Here is a 22,808-nt window from a genome sequence, read left to right as displayed (position 1 = left end):
GCCTCGGGGTCGCATGTAGCTTCCCCTTCAACAGGCTGTCAGCGTTAAGAGCCCATTACACTTTCCACCTCCCATTTCTTCCCAAAAAAAGAAACAAATCTGCTACCAGCTGCTTCTTGACTTCTGACAAATGTGTACTCGTGCAAATCTCAGATGCGGAAAGCAGACATGGTGGTTTGTGCAGTTGTAAAATAAGCCGTAGTTTTAAGATTCATAACACAACTAGCATGACGAAAAACCTCGAAAGCTGTTTTTTTTCGCCAACTTTCTTGATGATGAATGTTTCAGTTTGAGAGATTTATTAAATGGTAGAACCTCTTTGACTACAGCTTGTTGAATAGAAATATATTCACTGTAACTTTTCTAGGACAGTTAACTCAACACGAGTTTTCCCACATTACTCGTATATAACTTTGAAACTTCAACCGTCTATCGTTATTACTCACGATCCTCAAAGTAAAAGGTTATAAAAATGACGTTGTGAAAACTTTCCACGGTTGTAAAATCCTTCTTTTAAATATGATAAACCTCTGTGCAGTGTTGGTGCATCTGATACGCCTTCAAACTGATATGAACGTGGATCGCATTTCGTCTGAAGACTCACCCAAAGCAACTCAGCCCGTCAGTCTCTAACAAAGCGCTGAATTCGCTCTGAACAACTTTCCAAGAAGCATCTTTTGATGTGCACAGTGCTTGAAGTTGTATTTGTATTATTGCAACAGCAGAGCTACAAATAAAATCACAAGTTGCCAACATCATCATGCAATAAGAATCTACATCTTTCGCCGTTCAAACACACTGAGATGAGACTCTGGTGTCTTCACTCTTTAACTTTAAACACTGCAGCATCGACCAGAGGGCATCAGCTAACTGCTGACTAACGCAGTGTCAAGATAACGATAGCAGAAGCCTTTTTATCGTACTGTACGCCTCTCTCTCCCCCCTCTCCCCACTGGACTTTAACACCCCACACACACACACACACACACTCACTCACTCACTCACTCACTCACTCACTCACTCACTCACTCACTCACTCACTCACTCACTCACTCACTCACTCACTCACTCACTCACTCACTCACTCACTCACTCACTCACTCACTCACTCACTCACTCACTCACTCACTCACTCACTCACTCACTCACACACACACACACACACACACACACACACACACACACACACACACACACACACACACACACACACACACACACACACACACACACACACACACACACACACACACACACACACACACACACACACACACACACACACACACACACACACACACACACACACACACACACACACACACACACACACACACACACTGAAATCCAGCACCAGACACTTTCGAGTCTTAATGTGTGCATAATGTGTGTATATACATATTGTATACATATTTCTATATATATTTGTTATTTTGTATTTGGGATTGTGGGATACGGTATATCGATCTGTACACCAGTGTTAATTTTGGCAGCTATTTTAGATTTAGTCTTTAGACGAAAATGGTTATTAGTTTTAGTCACATTTTAGTCCTTTTTATCCTTCGTAGTTTTAGTCTAGTTGTAGTCGACGGCAACTCAAAACGTTTTAGTCCAGTTTTAAAATGATTACATTTTGGTCAACTCTTAGTCAAAATGTTTTCTCTCTTTAAACTAATTCAGTAAATACAGGACATCTGAAACTGGAATCAATGTGACAGTATCAAGTGTTGAAATTCGAAAAGCAACATTTCACTCTCGAAACACTTGTGTGAGTGACGTGTGCACTAATTCAACCAATGAAAGGGATGCATTTTGACAGACAAGACGGACAATTGGGGGAAAATATCCTGCATTTTGAATGTCCGATAGTCCACCATTAACACCTTAGTCCCGTCCCGTCTGGCCAACGAAAACTAAATATACATTTCGTCATAGTTTTTATTATCCAAAATCTATTTTTAGCTCATCATCGTCTCGTCTTAGTCATGTAAAAAAAGGTCGTTGACGGAAACATTTTCGTCATCGTTTTCGTTGACGAAATTAACACAGCTGTACACACAAACTGAAAGATTGACAATAATTAACTACGACTTGACTTCTAAACGTTTCTTATCTCCCTGTGTCCCTCTGTACAGACTACCCGTGTTCTGGGATGTTGGGCATGGTGTCCGGTCAGATCTCAGACGCTCAGATCAGCGCCTCGTCGTACGCGGACCGCGGCTGGGTGGCTGAGAACGCTCGTCTGCTGACGGGGAGATCGGGCTGGACCGGGCAGCAAACCAAGCAGCCCTTCAGGAACGAGTGGCTGCAGGTGGGGCTGGAAACGGGGAATAGGGCGACTATGGGCATGCAGATGACAGAAAACAAGGCAAACCCCTCCACTGACTGTTGGCACTTGAACTATTCTGAGTGGGTCGTTGTATCGAGTTTCAACTTCCGGTTCCCTTGTCTTTGGGTCATTGGTTTTGTATCGTGCTTTTGGTGAGAGGCCTGAAACAAGGTCTGAGATATTAGAGAAGAAATATTACATATTGTTCTATAACATAAAATATATAAGTAAATACGCCACTTGTGAATCTCCAGTGTGTCATAAAAAAGGCGTTTGCTAACAAGTGTTTAAATGAGACGACTAAAATGTCTTGATGTGACTGTCATGTAGCTCTTTTATAGCCCGACATTAATACTTCACTTCGAGTAAATAAAATTAATAGAAACAGTTTTAATATGTAGAGAACAACACGTGTATTTATCATAAACGCCATACAAAAATAAATGATCACTGCACCACTCTATAGCAGGTTAAAGAGGATGTTGAATGTTCATTTTAGGAATGTGTGGTCATCCAAAGTTAGTGGGTGAAGGCCTGACAGACAGTTCATATTTTTATATATTTTAATTTTTTATTATGTGTTTCCCTGCTACGAAAGGAGAATACATAACAAGAACAAATGAGCAGAAAAGCATCTGTGTACCCATGCATCCCTACTACACCCTTTGGATGTGTTCTGGTGTCATGGGATTATGCAGGAAACGATCTAGAGAACCAGAAAGACACACGGTGTACCGTACACTCTTTGATCAATCTGTTGACTGAAACAAAGCATTCTTCCCCTCTCTCCTCCCTCCTCCCTCCTCCCTCCTCCCTCCTCCCCTGCAGGTGGATCTGGGTCAGGACAAGATGGTGAGCGGCGTGGTGATCCAGGGAGGGAAGCACCGCGACAGGAACGTCTTCATGAAGAGGTTCAGGGTCGGACACAGTTTGGACGGAGAGGGGTGGACAATCGTCAAGGAGGACAACACCACCAAGCCCAAGGTAGGAGCAACACAAAGTCCACTTAGTCACGTCTCTTCTACGTCAACATGTGTCCCCTCTTCTTCATGTCTCTTCTACGTCAACATGTGTCCCCTCTTCCTCATGTCTCTTCTACATCAACATGTGTCCCCTCTTCTTCATGTCTCTTCTACATCAACATGTGTCCCCTCTTCTTCATGTCTCTTCTACATCAACATGTGTCCCCTCTTCCTCATGTCTCTTCTACATCAACATGTGTCCCCTCTTCTTCATGTCTCTTCTACATCAACATGTGTCCCCTCTTCTTCATGTCTCTTCTGCATCAACATGTGTCCCCTCTTCTTCATGTCTCTTCTACATCAACATGTGTCCCCTCTTCTTCATGTCTCTTCTACATCAACATGTGTCCCCTCTTCTTCATGTCTCTTCTACATCAACATGTGTCCCCTCTTCTTCATGTCTCTTCTACATCAACATGTGTCCCCTCTTCTTCATGTCTCTTCTACATCAACATGTGTCCCCTCTTCTTCATGTCTCTTCTACATCAACATGTGTCCCCTCTTCTTCATGTCTCTTCTACATCAACATGTGTCCCCTCTTCTCCATGTCTCTTCTACATCAACATGTGTCCCCTCTGTGGAAAGAGACTCTGAAAGTTTCAGGAACAAAGATTCTCTCTCTTTTTGATCCATTTCTATAAAAACCTGTCTGAAAATGAGCTGATCAGATTTTGGCCACTTTATGATATCATAACGATGTGTTGTCTCGTGTAGCCATTAGCCAATCAGCAACCAGGTAACCCCCCCCCCCCCTTATCACCTGAATCTCCTCTAGAGCACCATTGAGTTCTTTGTAACCAAACCTCTCTCAGAGGGGCGTGGGGAGGGGCTCCTTATCTTCATCTAAAGTAACAGACAGAGAATCAGCACTTTGGAAACAGGGCTGAAACAGAGGGGATTATGGGTAATGCTGCAATGATCTGTTTGGTATTTGGAGCCAATCAGAGACAGGCTCTGTATATATCTGAGACCTGTAATATATTGATGACAAACAATATATTAGGGGACCTTTAATGTGCACAAGTAGTTCCGCTGCTACAATTACGCAGAAAGCATTTAAAAAAACTTTTAAATGTTCCTTTAATTACAATTTGTTGCAAAGTATGCGTGTATCTGTACGAGTAATCTCTTCTGTAAACTTGTGATAACGTGCCTTGTGGTTGTGCTACAAACCAATTTCCCCACAGGGACAAATACCGTATCTATACACATATATATATATATATATATATATGCTGTGTAGATACACTTGTATTCTCCCAAGAGACAATCAGTCATGGCTATAAGATAAGACGAGGTAAGATAAGACTCTATCGATCCCTAGAGGGGAAACATGTTGGTGTTTCAGCACAAGGGCAGAACAAGTACGGATAAATAAGGATACTAATAAATAAAAATTCAAATAATATATATATAATGTTTTAGTTAATCAATAAGGAACTTAAGGGGCACTCGAAGAATAGGTACAGATGAATAGGAATACTACGATGAATGTTAACTTGCTTATGTGTCACAACCACATGAACACAGCCGCATGATTCTCAATGAACTGAAATACAGAAACATTGTGAGCCAATCGTTCTCCCATCAGATGTTCAAAAGGCTCAGATCTAAGAATGGAGGTAAGGAGTAATAAATACTAAGATAAATAGTATAATAACGGTACAGTACACATGCAACAATTACACCACTGTGTTGAGAGTTAGCGATTGTTCCCATCAGGACTGGAATCTGGGAGTTTTCTTCACAATGCTGCCTTTTGGACACAAATTCACATCCGAGCTTCACCCACAATGCAACACTGCGCCTGAGATGAATCAGGCAAAAGCAAAGCTCAGCACTTCAGACAGGCGGGGGGGGGGTTTGGTGTTTGGTGTCTCACCACTCGACCATTTTCATTTGTGCCGCTTCCACATGTGAAAGGATCCCACTCTGTCTCTTTTATCAGACTTATATCAAACTGATCCGAAGCCGCCTTAAGAAGAGAGACGGTATTGTTTGTTTTATGGTTTGCTCTGTGAGGCACTTACACGGTTAAACTCCAGTTATTTATCTAATATATCATTCCATTTACTCTTCTTGCACTATTTCTATTTTATTTGTATTTACTTGCACATCTCCAAACATTCTCTTGCACTATTTGATCTGTTTTACTGTTCTATGTCCTCTGCTGCACTGTTGGAGGAGGAGCCTGTGACTTAAAGGTCACCTATTAATCAAAATCGACCAACAACCAATCACACGAATCTCCCGCCCCAGACACACAAGCACGCGGTTTGATTGGCTAGAGCTTGTACTGGCATACGATTGGATTGGCTGACGCCTCCGTCGAGGCGTCAAAAGTAGAACATTGCTCTACTTTTGCAGCGAGCACCGCGAGAGAAGCTACGCTTTGCTCCCACAATGCAGTTCGGCGAATCGTGACGTCACCCCATTCAAAGTGAATGGGCAGAAGCGATGAAGAGGCAACGCATGCCGCCGTGTGTAGGGGCCGTGGAAGTTTCAGGACAAAAGACCCCCTCTCTTTTTGTCCTGATCCGTTTCTATAAGAAACCTGTCTGAAAATGAGCTGATCAGATTTTGGCCACTTTATGATGTCATAACGATGTGTTGTCTTGTGTAGCCATTAGCCAATCACCAACAAGGTAACCCCCCCCCCCCCCTTATCACCTGAATCTCCTCTAGAGCATCATTGAGTTCTTTGTAACCAGATGTCTATCAGAGGGGCGTGGGGAGGGGCTCCTTGTTTTCATCTGAAGTAACAGACAGAGAATCAGCACTTTGGAAACAGGGCTGAAACAGAGGGGATTATGGGTAATGCTGCAATTATCTGTTTGGTGTTTCAGCCAATCAGAGACAGGCTCTGTATATATCTGAGAGCTGTGATATATTGATGAGAAACAGGATAATAGGGACCTTTACGTTTTTCATTGCCATATCGACACTGTAATGTGCACATGACAATAAAGCTCTCTCTCTCTCTCTCTCTCTCTCTCTCTCTCTCTCTCTCTCTCTCTCTCTCTCTCTCTCTCTCTCATTGCTCAGATTTTCCTGGGGAATCAGAACCAGGACACCCCCGAGCTGCGGTCCACAGGCTCCCTGCTGACCCGCTTCATCCGGATCTACCCGGAGAGAGCCACCTCCGAGGGGCTGGGCCTCCGTCTGGAGCTGCTGGGCTGCGAGCTGGACGGTGAGTCAAAAAAGGCCCCAAAAAAGCTTCCAAACTCTTTTTTTTTTATACACAAAAAGTATCAACTTTACTCTCACTGCTGTCCCTTGAAGGTATAGTTAGTAGATCATTTTTGTAGGAAATCACTGTAAAACATTAGAAGGAAATGCATGTATTGGATGTATTTGGATGAATGTGTTCTCAGTCATTAAACTGCTTACACTACAGGCTGCTTATCTGCACTGTCTGCTGTAATGAGAGGGAAATGGCTGACGCATGCCGTGGCAGGCTGCTATCTGTCCTGCAGCATCAGAGAAGTGTGTGTGTGTGTGTGTGTGTGTGTGTGTGTGTGTGTGTGTGTGTGTGTGTGTGTGTGTGTGTGTGTGTGTGTGTGTGTGTGTGTGTGTGTGTGTGTGTGTGTGTGTGTGTGTGTGTGTGTGTGTGTGTGTGTGTGTGTGTGTGTGTGGTGTGTGTGTGTGTGTGTGTGTGTGTGTGTGTGTGTGGTGTGTGTGTGTGTGTGTGTGTGTGTGTGTGTGTGTGTGTGTGGAGGGCTCGACCTCCCACAGTAGGTGAGGGAGGAACAGATGAAGTCTCTCTGGTGGAGTTTGAGTTATCGGGTTGCCCTGCAGGGAGAGCGCTAAGCATCAGCTAAAGCAAGGCCAGGTTTGCTGAGTACATGGAAGGAAGTGTGTGTGTGTGTGTGTGTGTGTGTGTGTGTGTGTGTGTGTGTGTGTGTGTGTGTGTGTGTGTGTGTGTGTGTGTGTGTGTGTGTGTGTGTGTGTGTGTGTGTGTGTGTGTGTGTGTGTGTGTGTGTGTGTGTGTGTGTGTGTGTGTGTGTGTGCGTGTGCGTGTGTGTGTGAGAGGAGGATGGAAAAGAGCAGATCATCTTCAACTTTTAGGAGATTCCAGGGACTTTCGGAGCCCCTGAAACTTTAAAATCAAGCTTTTCTTGGGGTATGAAATACAAAATTGTGATTTCACACACACAGACACACACATTATCGATGATGCCCAATGATCTAAATCACAGCCTTTATCTCTTCATTAATGTACACAGTGATAAAGCTTTATCAGCTAAACACTGAATGCATTAAATCATCAAAGTATACTAGAGTTGATTTTAAAAGCCTTTTTGATATCAGGGACTCAATGTATGATCACTTTCGCAGCATTTCATGTGGATGTATTACACGACTACGCCTCGGAAACGATTTCTGTTGATTCATCAGAGGGTCAAAAAAGTCCCTTCCTCTTTCTAGAAAAACGTCAAGATGCCGGGTTTCAGCTCACGAGGAAACAAACTCCCGTAACGCCTGCAGATCAGTTTCATCTGTCATACATGCAGACCATCTGGGTTTTCACAGAGCTTCCATACTGTATGCTAATGCACCTGCGATGTGCCTCGTTCCCATTCGAAACACATCTCCAGACTGTTCGGTGGAGTTTAACAAGATACAAGAGCTCCGTCATAATTACTTTAATCCTTGATGGGAAACTAGAGCGCCGCACAATCTTCAGTTTTCCAGGATTTCTATTCAAAGGATTAAATCTAATATCTCTCTCCGAATTACTCACAATAATCTGGTGTAAAAAGCCTATGACGTTATTCATCTGCACTCAAATTAAAAACATATAGTGAGGATAAAGACCAAGCAATAACAGATCTTAATCAAAGTTCAGAGTATATTTCTGTGTAGGAATATATCGCCTGTATTGATTATTGCCTTTAGAGATATTGTGAATATATTGGAGCGGTTGAAAGTACTTTTAATTTGGCTAAATGTATTTATTTATTACTTTTTACTGAAGTCATGCTGTTGGGATAACACCTCCAGAGTAGCAATGCTCTGCTCAACTATTTTTTATGTTTTATTGACTTATAAGATGTCCCATCAATTACATATTGGAATTATTATTATTATTATTATTATTATTATATACATTTGTTTTTCTTATTCCAGTTTGCATTTCCAACGAGACTTAGCAACAGTGAAGATCAGGTTAATTCGACTGATGACGATTAAAAAGCAGCAAGTTTGAGACAGTATTTCTTTGATAAGATAAGAAATATCAGCTCAGTTCCCTTTTCTTGTTATTTTCTTGCTGGGGTATTTAATAGCATTTTTATATTTTAACTAAATAACCGTTGGAAAAATGCACACATTATCATTTTTGTCTTTGCTTAGTCAGCAACTTAATATGCCTCTTAGGTCATCCGAAAATCATAACCCCTCAGTAAGGACTTTTTTGTGGGGCCCAACTTATTTTAGACTCCGGTTCTTCCTGTGGAAAAAGGAAGTGAAGTTTCTGAGTTTCTGTCAAGGTTCTAAGATCCTGAAAACGTTTTTGTGAAATTTATATTCTTATACTTCCAAAATGTGATCGGGACCAGCCGGTAGTACGGATACACTCAAACTTTAAAAGCCACACTTTTAATTGACATTTTGTTTATTGGTGTTTAGTTTCTCCCGCTTAAGACATGTACAAATGTTTTGCCCCCTAACAAAAAACGAAATCAATCAATTATAAAGCAAGCAAAATACCAGGTAAAAAACATACACATAATATAGCGAGATATACAAATACAAGTAATTAATAATATATATACAGGGTGTCCGCGGGGTCTTAAAAAGTATTAAAAGTTGATAAATCAATTTAGCGAAAATGAAGGCTATTAAAAAGTATTAAAGGGAATTTTCCAAGGTGTTACATTTAGTAGCTTGTTTTCAATAAGTATATGAATGGTCCAAAGAGGTTGTGTTCCACAGTCTGCCTGAATGTAGTCATGGCGTAGGTGTGTCGTGTGATTCTGTGTAGTTTATTGATGGCATCCCGTTGGGTTTGACGTCGTCTGAACAGGACATCGCACGCTCACTGCTTGATAGCGTGCGACGGTCCGTTTACGCCGGTTGCTAAGCAACATCGTTACGGGGAAATGCAAGTCTGCGTCCAAATGGTTGGAGATAAGGAGGAAGGACAATCAATACTGTATATAGTCAATGTGAGGTGAAGTGTGTCGCCATGGTAACCGGTTAAAACTCAAAGTGGCGATGAGGTCTGAAAATGTATGGAGAGGGTCTTAAAAGGTTTTACATCTGACTTCAGGATTCCTGCATACACCCTGATATAGATAGATAGATATAAAGAGAGCTTAAAACAACATAGAGCGCATAGAAACATCACATTTATTTATTAATTTATAGATTAAGGTGTCAATTGTGTTTGACTGAAGAGATGCACGATCAATATAACAGGCATTCCTGTTTGGGTAACTTGTGTGCTTTTATTCTATGTTTTTATTGTGTATTGTGTTTTTAGCACTTCTTAACACGTGGCTTGTGTGCTGGTCATTTAATCTTTTATGATTCGTATGATGTGTTAATGTTTGTCAAGCACTTTGTGACTGTCTGTGAACAGCGCTTTATACATACGTTTTACTTACTTATATTGCATTGTGTTTCAGTGCAAAAAAAGCAAAATTTAACAAAATGTCCTCCATCTTATCCAGATATTACTTCAAATAATAATAAATAGTCACAAAGATGCAGCTGTTAGACTTTATTACAGTAAACCAGGTAAAAACATACACATGATATACAAGTAATTAATAGATACATGTGTCCATTTTGTTTGACTGAAGAGTTGCACAGGGAATAAAATGCATTTTGTTTCTGTACAAAAAAAGCAATATGTCATCCATCTTATTCCTATTCTTTATTAGGATCCCCATTAGCACTAGCATGAGCATTGGCTATTCTTCCTGGGGTCCTCACACACTCAAAACATACATACAACAAAATAGACAACAATACAGCTCATAATGTCATGCAATTGACAGTGCTATTGTGAAATGAAAACTAAAATGGTCATCCGATTTTCATCCTATCCAGATATTACCACCACAGCGCCCCCCACCACCCCCGGCGCTTCCACCCTCCCCATGACCACGTTTGGAGCGACCACCACGGCCCCCCCCACGGCCCCCGGCACCACCGCGGGGTCCGACTGCGAGGACGGACGCGACTGTGGCGCAGAGACCGAGGATCCAGAAGACTACGACACCGTGACGGGTAAGAAACCTAAACTATGTTCCTAACTCTGAGTCTAAAGGCCCTGACACACCAAGCAGTCACCAGAGGACTAGCCGACGCTGAAGTCGGCTGTTGCCTGGCCGTGTTCTCCTGCGTTTTGGCCATGTGTCGCACGGGAACACACCGCACCGACTTCAGTGCGTGAGTGGCAATAACTCTCCTTACCAGCAGGCGGCGGTAGGTAGTGTGTATTCGTCATTCAAAAGAGGCAACAACCGGAAGACAGAGAAGAAGAAGAGTATCTTTTCTCCGTAATATCATACAGAGCTGGCCTCTCCTGGATCAAGGTGATGAGCAGGTCTTCGTTTGCATCATTCCAGATCGCCATGATGAGATGAAAATGAATAGCAGTCTGTGTGTGCCTTCTTAAATCGTTTGTTTACGTCCCTCACTTCCGCTTCGCTTCTCATGCACTGATTTGCTAGCTGAACAGCCAATCAGAGTGATTATTTGGTCCGACTGCCAGACCCGATGCATGGCCGATTCAACATGTTGAATCGGCCATGCATCGGGTCTGGCAGTCCAAATATGGCGTGTCACGGTCGACGGTGCGGGACACACCAACCTGACTACGGCGCCGCGAATGCCCGACGGCCTCTGACGGCCTCTGACTCCCAAAATCGGGTTGGTGTGTCAGGGCCTTAAACCCAAGGTCAAAGATATCAAGTGTTCTGTTTAAACTACATCAAAATTCAAATAAAAAAAAGATAATGTTTCTATAGGTATTGCAAAAATATCATAATTATAAGATGTAGTAGTCAACTTAAATAAAAATACAATACAAATTGCAATTAACTATAAATATTGTGAGAATATCCTAATTGTGAATACGTTTGGCGAGGATAAAGGAATAGTGAAAATGTAATATTGTGACAGATTGCAGTGCAACCCGATATGAACGCCTGCTAACCTGAGTGTGTGTGTCGAGTGTGTGTTGGCATCTGTGAGGGCGGGACGAACCTCGTGACCTTTGACCCCTCTCTGACTGTTCCATCTGTTTGTAGCAGGACGAGCCGCGGCGGTGGAACCCATCCTCGACTTCATACCAGGTGAGCCACAATCTGCCGCCATGTTTACCTTCCTCCTCTCATCTTTCATCATCATCGTTACATCAGATTTACTTCACTGATCACAATTTGGGAAACAGTTCTAGCACACCAGCAAGTAAACAAGGCGTGGCACGTTATGTTAAAGAGGAAATACTATTCTAATGTTCAGGTGTATATCAGTATGTAGTGTCTCCACTTTAAAGAGTCCTCTCTGCTGATGTTCAGGTGTATATCAGTATGTAGTGTCTCTACTTTAAAGAGTCCTCTCCTGCTGATGTTCAGGTGTATATCAGTATGTAGTGTCTCTACTTTAAAGAGTCCTCTCCTGCTGATGTTCAGGTGTATATCAGTATGTAGTGTCTCTACTTTAAAGAGTCCTCTCCTGCTGATGTTCAGGTGTATATCAGTATGTAGTGTCTCTACTTTAAAGAGTCCTCTCCTGCTGATGTTCAGGTGTATATCAGTATGTAGTGTCTCTACTTTAAAGAGTCCTCTCCTGCTGATGTTCAGGTGTATATCAGTATGTAGTGTCTCTATTTAAAGAGTCCTCTCCTGCTGATGTTCATGTGTATATCAGTATGTAGTGTCTCTACTTTAAAGAGTCCTCTCCTGCTGATGTTCAGGTGTATATCAGTATGTAGTGTCTCTACTTTAAAGAGTCCTCTCCTGCTGATGTTCAGGTGTTTATCAGTATGTAGTGTCTCTACTTTAAAGAGTCCTCTCCTGCTGATGTTCAGGTGTAATCAGTATGTAGTGTCTCTACTTTAAAGAGTCCTCTCCTGCTGATGTTCAGGTGTATATCAGTATGTAGTGTCTCTACTTTAAAGAGTCCTCTCCTGCTGATGTTCAGGTGTATATCAGTATGTAGTATCTCTACTTTAAAGAGTCCTCTCCTGCTGATGTTCAGGTGTTTATCAGTATGTAGTGTCTCTACTTTAAAGAGTCCTCTCCTGCTGATGTTCAGGTGTATATCAGTATGTAGTGTCTCTACTTTAAAGAGTCCTCTCCTGCTGATGTTCAGGTGTATATCAGTATGTAGTGTCTCTACTTTAAAGAGTCCTCTCCTGCTGATGTTCAGGTGTATATCAGTATGTAGTGTCTCTACTTTAAAGAGTCCTCTCCTGCTGATGTTCAGGTGTATATCAGTATGTAGTGTCTCTACTTTAAAGAGTCCTCTCCTGCTGATGTTCAGGTGTATATCAGTATGTAGTGTCTCTACTTTAAAGAGTCCTCTCCTGCTGATGTTCAGGTGTATATCAGTATGTAGTGTCTCTACTTTAAAGAGTCCTCTCCTGCTGATGTTCAGGTGTATATCAGTATGTAGTGTCTCTACTTTAAAGAGTCCTCTCCTGCTGATGTTCAGGTGTTTATCAGTATGTAGTGTCTCTACTTTAAAGAGTCCTCTCCTGCTGATGTTCAGGTGTATATCAGTATGTAGTGTCTCTACTTTAAAGAGTCCTCTCCTGCTGATGTTCAGGTGTTTATCAGTATGTAGTGTCTCTACTTTAAAGAGTCCTCTCCTGCTGATGTTCAGGTGTATATCAGTATGTAGTGTCTCTACTTTAAAGAGTCCTCTCCTGCTGATGTTCAGGTGTATATCAGTATGTAGTGTCTCTACTTTAAAGAGTCCTCTCCTGCTGATGTTCAGGTGTATATCAGTATGTAGTGTCTCTACTTTAAAGAGTCCTCTCCTGCTGATGTTCAGGTGTATAGCAGTATGTAGTGTCTCTACTTTAAAGAGTCCTCTCCTGCTGATGTTCAGGTGTATATCAGTATGTAGTGTCTCTACTTTAAAGAGTCCTCTCCTGCTGATGTTCAGGTGTATAGCAGTATGTAGTGTCTCTACTTTAAAGAGTCCTCTCCAGCTGATGTTCAGGTGTATATCAGTATGTAGTGTCTCTACTTTAAAGAGTCCTCTCCTGCTGATGTTCAGGTGTATATCAGTATGTAGTGTCTCCACTTTAAAGAGTCCTCTCCTGCTGATGTTCAGGTGTATATCAGTATGTAGTGTCTCTACTTTAAATAGTCCTCTCCTGCTGATGTCCAGGTGTATATCAGTATGTAGTGTCTCTACTTTAAAGAGTCCTCTCCTGCTGATGTTCAGGTGTATATCAGTATGTAGTGTCTCTACTTTAAAGAGTCCTCTCCTGCTGGTGTTCAGGTGTATATCAGTATGTAGTGTCTCTACTTTAAAGAGTCCTCTCCTGCTGATGTTCAGGTGTATATCAGTATGTAGTGTCTCTATTTAAAGAGTCCTCTCCTGCTGATGTTCATGTGTATATCAGTATGTAGTGTCTCTACTTTAAAGAGTCCTCTCCTGCTGATGTTCAGGTGTATATCAGTATGTAGTGTCTCTACTTTAAAGAGTCCTCTCCTGCTGATGTTCAGGTGTTTATCAGTATGTAGTGTCTCTACTTTAAAGAGTCCTCTCCTGCTGATGTTCAGGTGTATATCAGTATGTAGTGTCTCTACTTTAAAGAGTCCTCTCCTGCTGATGTTCAGGTGTTTATCAGTATGTAGTGTCTCTACTTTAAAGAGTCCTCTCCTGCTGATGTTCAGGTGTATATCAGTATGTAGTGTCTCTACTTTAAAGAGTCCTCTCCTGCTGATGTTCAGGTGTATATCAGTATGTAGTGTCTCTACTTTAAAGAGTCCTCTCCTGCTGATGTTCAGGTGTATATCAGTATGTAGTGTCTCTACTTTAAAGAGTCCTCTCCTGCTGGTGTTCAGGTGTATATCAGTATGTAGTGTCTCTACATGTCTCCATGCTTTAATGTTCACAAAGCTCTTTATTTCTCTCATACTGCCTGTGCTGCAGCACTTCTTTTCACCCTCTGTCTGAAACCAGAGCCCAGGCTGCTCTGATTGGTTATCACGTACAATTTGTTAGCCAATCGAAACACGAGTGTTACATAGTGTTCCGCAAGTAAACAAAGGAGTTCAATGGAGGTGTTTGAGACAGTGGGAGCTGGTGACAACAATATAATACAAATGACTGAATTTGGAAGAAAAAAAAGTTAAACCTAAACTTATTCCTCTTCATCTCAATTCGTCTCCATTTTGTTTTCATCTTCTCCTTTTCTCTACTTTTCCTCCTCTCTTCTCTTAACTGTACCGTAGCTTTACAGCGTCCACTTTACAGGCTCGTGTTCAAGCCAATGCGCCCGTTCAGTGTTGCCCCATCAGTGCATTAATCCAGCCGATAGTCCCATCCTTCAGTGTCGACAAGAGTACTGGCCGCAGTCACCGAGAACAATGAAACGGGCTTTCATGAGAGCAAATGGCTTTTTCATCGGCCCACTTCACAAACGAGGCTTTAGCTCGGAACATACACACAGCCGGGCTGCGGGAAGAAGTGATAGATCTGCTCTGAAATGCACTCGCAATGTTTAGTAGCAAACAAACACATTCACACACTTTTACTAACATTTAAAGAGGCAGGGAAAGGACACATGTGAAGAGAAAGATGCAAAAATCAATGAAACACAAATATCTTGTTCTTGCCGTTAAAGCTATAAAATACAGCTGCTTTGTCAATAGTCAATGTTTGTGTATTTAGTCTTTTACTTTTTATGCTGCAGCAGAATTGATTTACTCTGACTGAACGATAGCAGTGGTTTCCTAGCTGTAACTGTTAACACCTTAAATCCTCTACAAGCCAGGTCTTCCTGCAACTCCTTTTCATAGATTGCTTCATGTTCAGTTTTTCTTAAGGTCTATGTTAAGGTATCCAACATCTCACAAGATAAGATAAGCCTTTATTGATCCCCAGAGAGGAGATGCAGGCATTTCAGCAGCACAAGGACATAGAGAAAGGTAAAATAAAATAAGCTCAGTATACGAAATGAGAATATGATGACGAGACGAAAGCAAGAACATGACATGGTTTATGTAGCAGAAGATGAATCATGTAACCCCTTTAGATTCGATCTTAATCCCGTACTATAGTGATCAAGTTGAAACTGGCTTTGAGAAATGGTGGGAAGAAATGTGAAAAAGCCACACACGTAAAACAAAATCATTGAATGACATTTTTGAATAATTTATTGAGCCTCCATGCACTTTGTTTTCGTCACCTTTCTGAATTATTATTATATTCGAGTTAAGAATAGAGAGAAAGGTGCAAAAGATAGCGGTTGCGAGAAGACAAGGACAGGAAGGAGAATAAATAGGGATGAGACAGAAAGGCAAAAAGAGAGACGGAGAGTGAAGGTGGAGCGAGAGAATAAAAGCCTCCCGGATCTCAATTATCCGAGTCCAAACGTCGGGTGAAGACAGCTCGGGGTGAAGGGGAGGGTACCATCTCCTCGGTCATCTCTGCATCCTATTAGCCTCTCAGAAGCAACATGTCCGGCTTTTAGGGATATGCATTCATTTAGAAGCTGTGGTGAGCTGCTGCAGAGAAGAGAGGAGGGACGTTTTACCTTGTTTGGGGTTTTCCGAGGGACCACATCCGCGTCCGGTGGCACCACGCCTTCCACGACAGAAGAACAAATGAATAGGGACAGATCGTCGTAGGTTCAAGCTTCTTCATTGTGAGGAATAGCCGCTTTTCTTATAGCATATCATTTTAAAATGTATCGCTCTGGGTTTTTAAATGTTGTTCAGACTATAGGTGAAAACTAGTCACACAGCAGCTTCTCACTGTATCCATGTACTGCAATACATTAGTTGTAATAGGAAATCTGATAAGAAGTCAAAGTGTGTTGCTATAGCAATAGCAATGTTATCTTTGGACACCCGGGTGCAAATAGCATTGTTAGCTATGCTTCCTATTAGCCTCTCAGAAACAACATGTCTGGCTTTCAGAGATGTCTGCATTCATTTAGAAGCTGTGGTGAACTGCTGAAAGAAAGGATGGACATTTCATTTGTTTGGGGTTTTTCGAGGGGCCACATCCGCGTTTGGTGGCACCACGCCTTCCTCCATTCCTGTCCTGATCCCAAACATCTGTCGGCGCTTTCTTTTTGTTTTCAACCAGGATGTGGAGCGCTGTCTCTCTCTGTCTTTCTCACCCCGCTCCATCTGCGCGAGCCTTTTTTCTGTCTGCTGCGATCGGTTTCCCACAAGCTATACAATTGATACTGCGTGTACAATCCGGCAGGAACAGCTTTCTGATATTGACGTGACAAGACTTTCTTCCTCAGGCTGTCTCCTTTCTTTCCACTTCAACACTGGAGACAGTTTACTGGGTGAACACCGCACATGATGACGGTCTTTAGCCTGGATTTACAATGTCAAAGAGCATGTCTGAGTGTTTTAGAAAAGAGGTTGCCACACATAACACCGTCTCCTACAAAGCCACTTTTAGGAAACCTGGTAAATGCCACGGCCTCAAATATATATTTATATAAAAGACAGAGAAGCCAGTGAGGGATTGTGATGTTGTGGCTGCACTTGGATACGATTGTAAATGGCATAAACATCCACTTGTTTGTGAGGTTTTTTTTTGCCAGCTGAAAGAAGCAGCTGATTAAAAAAGTAAAACGATTAGTCAGTGAATCGACAGAAGAATAAATGAATAGGGACACAGTCTTTGTAGGTTCAAGCTTCTTCATTGTGAGGAATAGCCGCTTTTCTTATAGCATATCATTTAAAAATGAATCGCTCTGGGTTTTTAAATGTTGTTCAGACAACAGGTGAAAACTAGTCACACAGCAGCTTCTCACTGTGTACATATATACATGAGTTGTAATAGGTTATCCTAGGAAATCTGACGAGAAGTCAAAGTGTGTTGCTATTTAACAATAGCATTGTTATCTATGGAAAACCCGGGTGCAAATAGCATGTGACAATAATTCAATTCAAGACAAAACGCTATGGTGTGGATTACGCTGGAAGCTAAGCTAACGTTAAGGACAACAAGCACAACACAGTTAGACATATGTCAGGCTATGAACCTCAGTAGTGACGACGTTGTTGCATCTGTTGCTTGACGCCGTTGTTTTCCTACAACATATTGCACTATCTCACCTCCATCTGCTCTGTTATATTTCTTCTGTTGCAGCATACGTGTGGTTTGCCTGTAACTTTGACTTCTCGTCGTTCTGCGGCTGGACCAGAGAGACGGGGACCGGGGCCGAGTGGCTCATCCAGACTAACGGAGCCCCGACTGTCCACCGGGGGCCGACCCTCGACCACACAGGTAGGAGACGTAGTGTTCACATTAGCTTTGAAGGTCACCTATTAAAATCCTCTTCTTCATGTCTCTTCTACATCAACATGTGTCCCCTCTTCTTCATGTCTCTTCTACATCAACATGTGTCCCCTCTTCTTCATGTCTCTTCTTCATCACCATGTGTCCCCTCTTCTTCATGTCTCTTCTACATCAACATGTGTCCCCTCTTCTCCATGTCTCTTCTACATCAACATGTGTCCCCTCTTCTTCATGTCTCTTCTACATCAACATGTGTCCCCTCTTCTCCATGTCTCTTCTACATCAACATGTGTCCCCTCTTCTTCATGTCTCTTCTACATCAACATGTGTCCCCTCTTCTTCATGTCTCTTCAACATCAACATGTGTCCCCTCTTCTTCATGTCTCTTCTTCATCACCATGTGTCCCCTCTTCTTCATGTCTCTTCTTCATCACCATGTGTCCCCTCTTCTTCATGTCTCTTCTACATCAACATGTGTCCCCTCTTCTTCATGTCTCTTCTACATCAACATGTGTCCTCTCTTCTTCATGTCTCTTCTACATCAACATGTGTCCCCTCTTCTTCATGTCTCTTCTACATCAACATGTGTCCCCTCTTCTACATCAACATGTGTCCCCTCTTCTTCATGTCTCTTCTACATCAACATGTGTCCCCTCTTCTCATGTCTCTTCTACATCAACATGTGTCCCCTCTTCTTCATGTCTCTTCTACATCAACATGTGTCCCCTCTTCTTCATGTCTCCTCTACATCAACATGTGTCCCCTCTTCTTCATGTCTCTTCAACATCAACATGTGTCCCCTCTTCTTCATGTCTCTTCTACATCAACATGTGTCCCCTCTTCTTCATGTCTCTTCTACATCAACATGTGTCCCCTCTTCTTCATGTCTCTTCTACATCAACATGTGTCCCCTCTTCTTCATGTCTCTTCTACATCAACATGTGTCCCCTCTTCTCCATGTCTCTTCTACATCAACATGTGTCCCCTCTTCTCCATGTCTCTTCTTCATCACCATGTGTCCCCTCTTCTTCATGTCTCTTCTACATCAACATGTGTCCCCTCTTCTTCATGTCTCCTCTACATCAACATGTGTCCCCTCTTCTTCATGTCTCTTCTACATCAACATGTGTCCCTTCTTCTTCATGTCTCTTCTACATCAACATGTGTCCCCTCTTCTCCATGTCTCTTCTACATCAACATGTGTCCCCTCTTCTCCATGTCTCTTCTACATCAACATGTGTCCCCTCTTCTTCATGTCTCTTCTACATCAACATGTGTCCCCTCTTCTTCATGTCTCTTCTACATCAACATGTGTCCCCTCTTCCTCATGTCTCTTCTACATCAACATGTGTCCCCTCTTCTTCATGTCTCTTCTACATCAACATGTGTCCCCTCTGTGGAAAGACACTCTGAAAGTTTCAGGAACAAAGATTCTCTCTCTTTTTGATCCATTTCTATAAAAACATGTCTGAAAACGAGCTGATCAGATTTTGGCCACTTGATGATGTCATAACGATGTGTTGTCTTGAGTCACCATTAGCCAATCAGCAACAAGGTAACCCCCCCCCCCCTATCACCTGAATCTCCTCTAGAGCTCCATTGAGTTCTTTGTAACCAAATGTCTCTCAGAGGGGCGTGGGGAGGGGCTCCTTATCTTCATCTAAAGTAACAGACAGAGAATCAGCACTTTGGAAACAGGGCTGAAACAGAGGGGATTGTGGGTAATGCTGCAATGATCTGTTTGGTGTTTGGAGCCAATCAGAGACAGGTTCTGTATATATCTGAGACCTGTAATATATTGATGAGAAACAGTATAATATCGGTGGTGGAAGAAGAACTTAGGGTGCTAACTTAAGTAAAAGTAGCTTCTGAAATGTAATAAAACTACAGAAAGAGTTAAAAACACAAGTGCAATCCTAAGACATAATATTGTCAGCACTGGATAAACCTTAAAACCTTTTTTAATTCAATAAACGTCCTTCAAAAACTTCTCTTTGTACAGAACACAGATTTCTATTCATCATTCTGCCTCAGCTCTCTGACCTTCTCCCCGTTCAAACTCCAGTGATGGATGTGTTTTGCGCAGACAGCGGCAGCTCGAAGATGAATGATTTCTCCTTGATTTTCTGACTTAACCAGATCACAAGTAAAAAATGATTCCTTTGTGATGTCTATCGTGACGTCTGCTGAAGCAAGCTTATTTTGAGTCATTTGTTCTCAGCAGAAAAGCCTGAAGAGTCCTTGAATGTGAGGTCTTTGACACCGAACAAGCACACAGATTTTATAAAGTTTTTAAAAATACATATTTGCATCAGAACAGACCAATGCTGACATTTTGCTTAGTTTTAATGCAATAAATAATGAACTTTGAGAGTTTACCATCCCTTTTATTGCTTAATATCAATCATGTAATGTATGTTCACAATTGAAATGTACAGAAAACAGTATTACTTACTGTAGTTGTACATTCTTTAGAAACGTTTATCCGAACAGACAGATACTGGCATCTCGCCCAGGTTGAATGCAATATTAAAAAATGAGCCCTGTCGAGGTTTTGAACCCTTTTATTGCTTGATATCAATAATATTAAGGTTTGTTTTGATTATAAATGTACAGAAAACTAATTACTGACTGTTTTTTTACATTCTTTAAGTTCTTTTTTAAATTATGATCAAATAGAGTCAACATAATAGTAGTTTACAGCCTTTTCAGGAGAGCTTAGAGCAGGGGCGTCAAACTCAAATACACAGTGGGCCAAAATAAAAAATGGGTACTAGTCGAGGGCCGGACTGGTTCAATGTTTATTGCAGAACTTATTGAAATGAACTTATTGCACATATTAAATCTGGAACTAACAAAGCTTAAATGATTGCCTATAAAAACAACATTAAATATTCAGTTGCATTCATTTCTTATGGCTCTATCTGCAGCTTTTCCAGAGTCATTTCTTATGGTTCTATCTGCAGCTTTTCCAGAGTCATATCTTATGGCTCTATCTGCAGCTTTTCCAGAGTCATTTCTTATGAGTACATTTCTCCACAGGCCAACAACAGCTTCAACAAAAACATTTCCCTCAAAGAGAAACCAAACATGTCCTGTTGTCGTGAGAGAAAGTGCAGAAGGAAACATCCATTGAACTCAGTGTGCTGCTCTGTGATGCTAGTTCAGATACTTGGCATCTCATCTCGGGGGCAAGGTCATCAATGTTTGGGGTCCGGCTCTGAGCGGAGGAGACCCTCAGGGTGGAGTGAAGGTGTGCGTGCAAAATACCGGCGGGCCAGATCTAAAAGTAATTAAAAAATGTCCTGCGGGCTAAAATTAAATCCACCAAGGGCCTGATTTGGTCCCCGGGCCTTGAGTTTGACACATGTGGCTTAGAGTATACAGTATTACATTTTACACACTTGTGTCCTATCTTGTTCCATTTTATATATGCATTTTTATCTATAAGGAAACTTACTTGCACCATTATGTCTATTGCACTTCTTGTTGCACTATTAAACGGCTTTTCCTTTCACGTTAGGTATATTTGTAGGTTGCATTGTTGCCAAAACTACTGTGATAAGATAAGACTTTATTTATCCCAAAGGAAATGGCTGTGCCAGAGTTACAAAATAATACAATAAACTCAGCAGCATAATAATAAAACTGTACACTAACAGTGCAGCACAAAGAGCAATTAAATATCCACATGAAACATAGACGGTCACATCATTACTGTACATATTAACAGTATTAAGTAGTGCAAAAGAACGTAGTGGCAGATACGTAATTGCACGTTATCATAGCACATTATTGATAATAATAATAATAATATTGCACATGTGATATAGCAACGAGTGTTTTGTAACTACTTATTTGAAACACTTCTCACACCCCTCTCTTCCCTTGTCTCTTGCTGCCCCCTGCAGGCGGACTGGGGAACTTCATCTACATGCAGCTGGGTGACAGTGACACTCCGAGTAAAACTGGTGAACATGACGATGATGAAGAGGAGAAGGTGGCGAGTCTGGCCAGCCTGCCCATCACAGCCACAGACTCTGACCTGTGCATGTCCTTCTGGTACCACATGTTCGGGGAGCATGCGGGCGCGCTGCACGTCAGGCAGAGGAGGGAGGAGGAGGTGGGGGGGCAGATCCTGTGGACGCTCAGCGGGCACCAGGGCAGCCGCTGGAGGGAGGGGAGGGTGCGGCTGCCTCACTCCAGCCTCTCCTACCAGGTAACAAACTCATTTATAGATAAGATAAGACTTTATTTATCCCGAAGGAAACTGTTGTGACAGAGTTACAAAAATACAATAAACCCAGCAGCATAATAGTGAAACTGTACACTAACAGTGCCGTAAAAGAGTAATTAATTATCTACAGGAAACAGACACGGTCACATAATTAATATAAATATTAACAGTATTTAGTAGTGCAAAAAAACATAGTGGCAGATCATTTTAATATAGGTTAGGGTTCAGAAGAAGTTAAGATATTTACATGTTCAACAGGGGAGACGAGCGATAATTAGAGAAGTATGGCCCCCCGCAACTTCCAACAGGAGTCCTTTGGGGGGGGCTCTTGGGGGAAAAGGTTGGGAACCCCTGGTCTAAAGCATGTTGTAATGACTGACTGTGTGTTGTTTCCCAGGTGGTGGTGGAAGGAGTTGCAGAGAGACGCAGTGCCGGTCATATCGCTGTGGACAACATCCAGATCATAGATGGACTCAGTGTGGAGGACTGCAAGGGTGAGCGCTGTGTTATTATACTTCACTTAATATTATTAATATATACTGTTGTACTGACCGGGGATGTGTCACCTCACAGATCGGTGCCCTTCTTTGTTTTCTTTGATTCTATTTTCATGAATTTGATCTAATGGAAGCTGTTTTTTCTCTTCAGATCCAGAAACTCCTACATCTCCACCAACTGAGATCTTCATCCTACGTAAGTTACATTTCTGATTGCAATGTTGTAAATAAAGTGTAAATATGTTCATGCACCGACT

General features: G+C 42.0%; 1 protein-coding gene across 1 annotated transcript in view; it reads left to right on the top strand.

Annotated features, from left to right (window-relative positions):
- Positions 1 to 22,808, top strand: part of LOC117462924 (neuropilin-1a-like) — a 101,783-nt gene that overhangs the window by 75,197 nt on the left and 3,778 nt on the right. The window contains exons 9-17 of the mRNA XM_034105292.2: positions 2,136 to 2,311; positions 3,158 to 3,313; positions 6,397 to 6,541; positions 10,411 to 10,590; positions 11,616 to 11,660; positions 17,668 to 17,805; positions 21,729 to 22,036; positions 22,452 to 22,548; positions 22,703 to 22,747. Of these exons, the coding sequence (XP_033961183.1) occupies positions 2,136 to 2,311; positions 3,158 to 3,313; positions 6,397 to 6,541; positions 10,411 to 10,590; positions 11,616 to 11,660; positions 17,668 to 17,805; positions 21,729 to 22,036; positions 22,452 to 22,548; positions 22,703 to 22,747 (1,290 nt within the window). The remainder of the gene's footprint in view (positions 1 to 2,135; positions 2,312 to 3,157; positions 3,314 to 6,396; positions 6,542 to 10,410; positions 10,591 to 11,615; positions 11,661 to 17,667; positions 17,806 to 21,728; positions 22,037 to 22,451; positions 22,549 to 22,702; positions 22,748 to 22,808) is intronic.

This window comes from Pseudochaenichthys georgianus, chromosome 17, assembly GCF_902827115.2.
Source record: "Pseudochaenichthys georgianus chromosome 17, fPseGeo1.2, whole genome shotgun sequence".
NCBI classification, from domain to species: Eukaryota; Metazoa; Chordata; class Actinopteri; order Perciformes; family Channichthyidae; genus Pseudochaenichthys; species Pseudochaenichthys georgianus.
The sequence above is the reverse complement of the archived record's forward strand: the minus strand, read 5'-3'. Positions and strand labels throughout refer to the sequence as shown.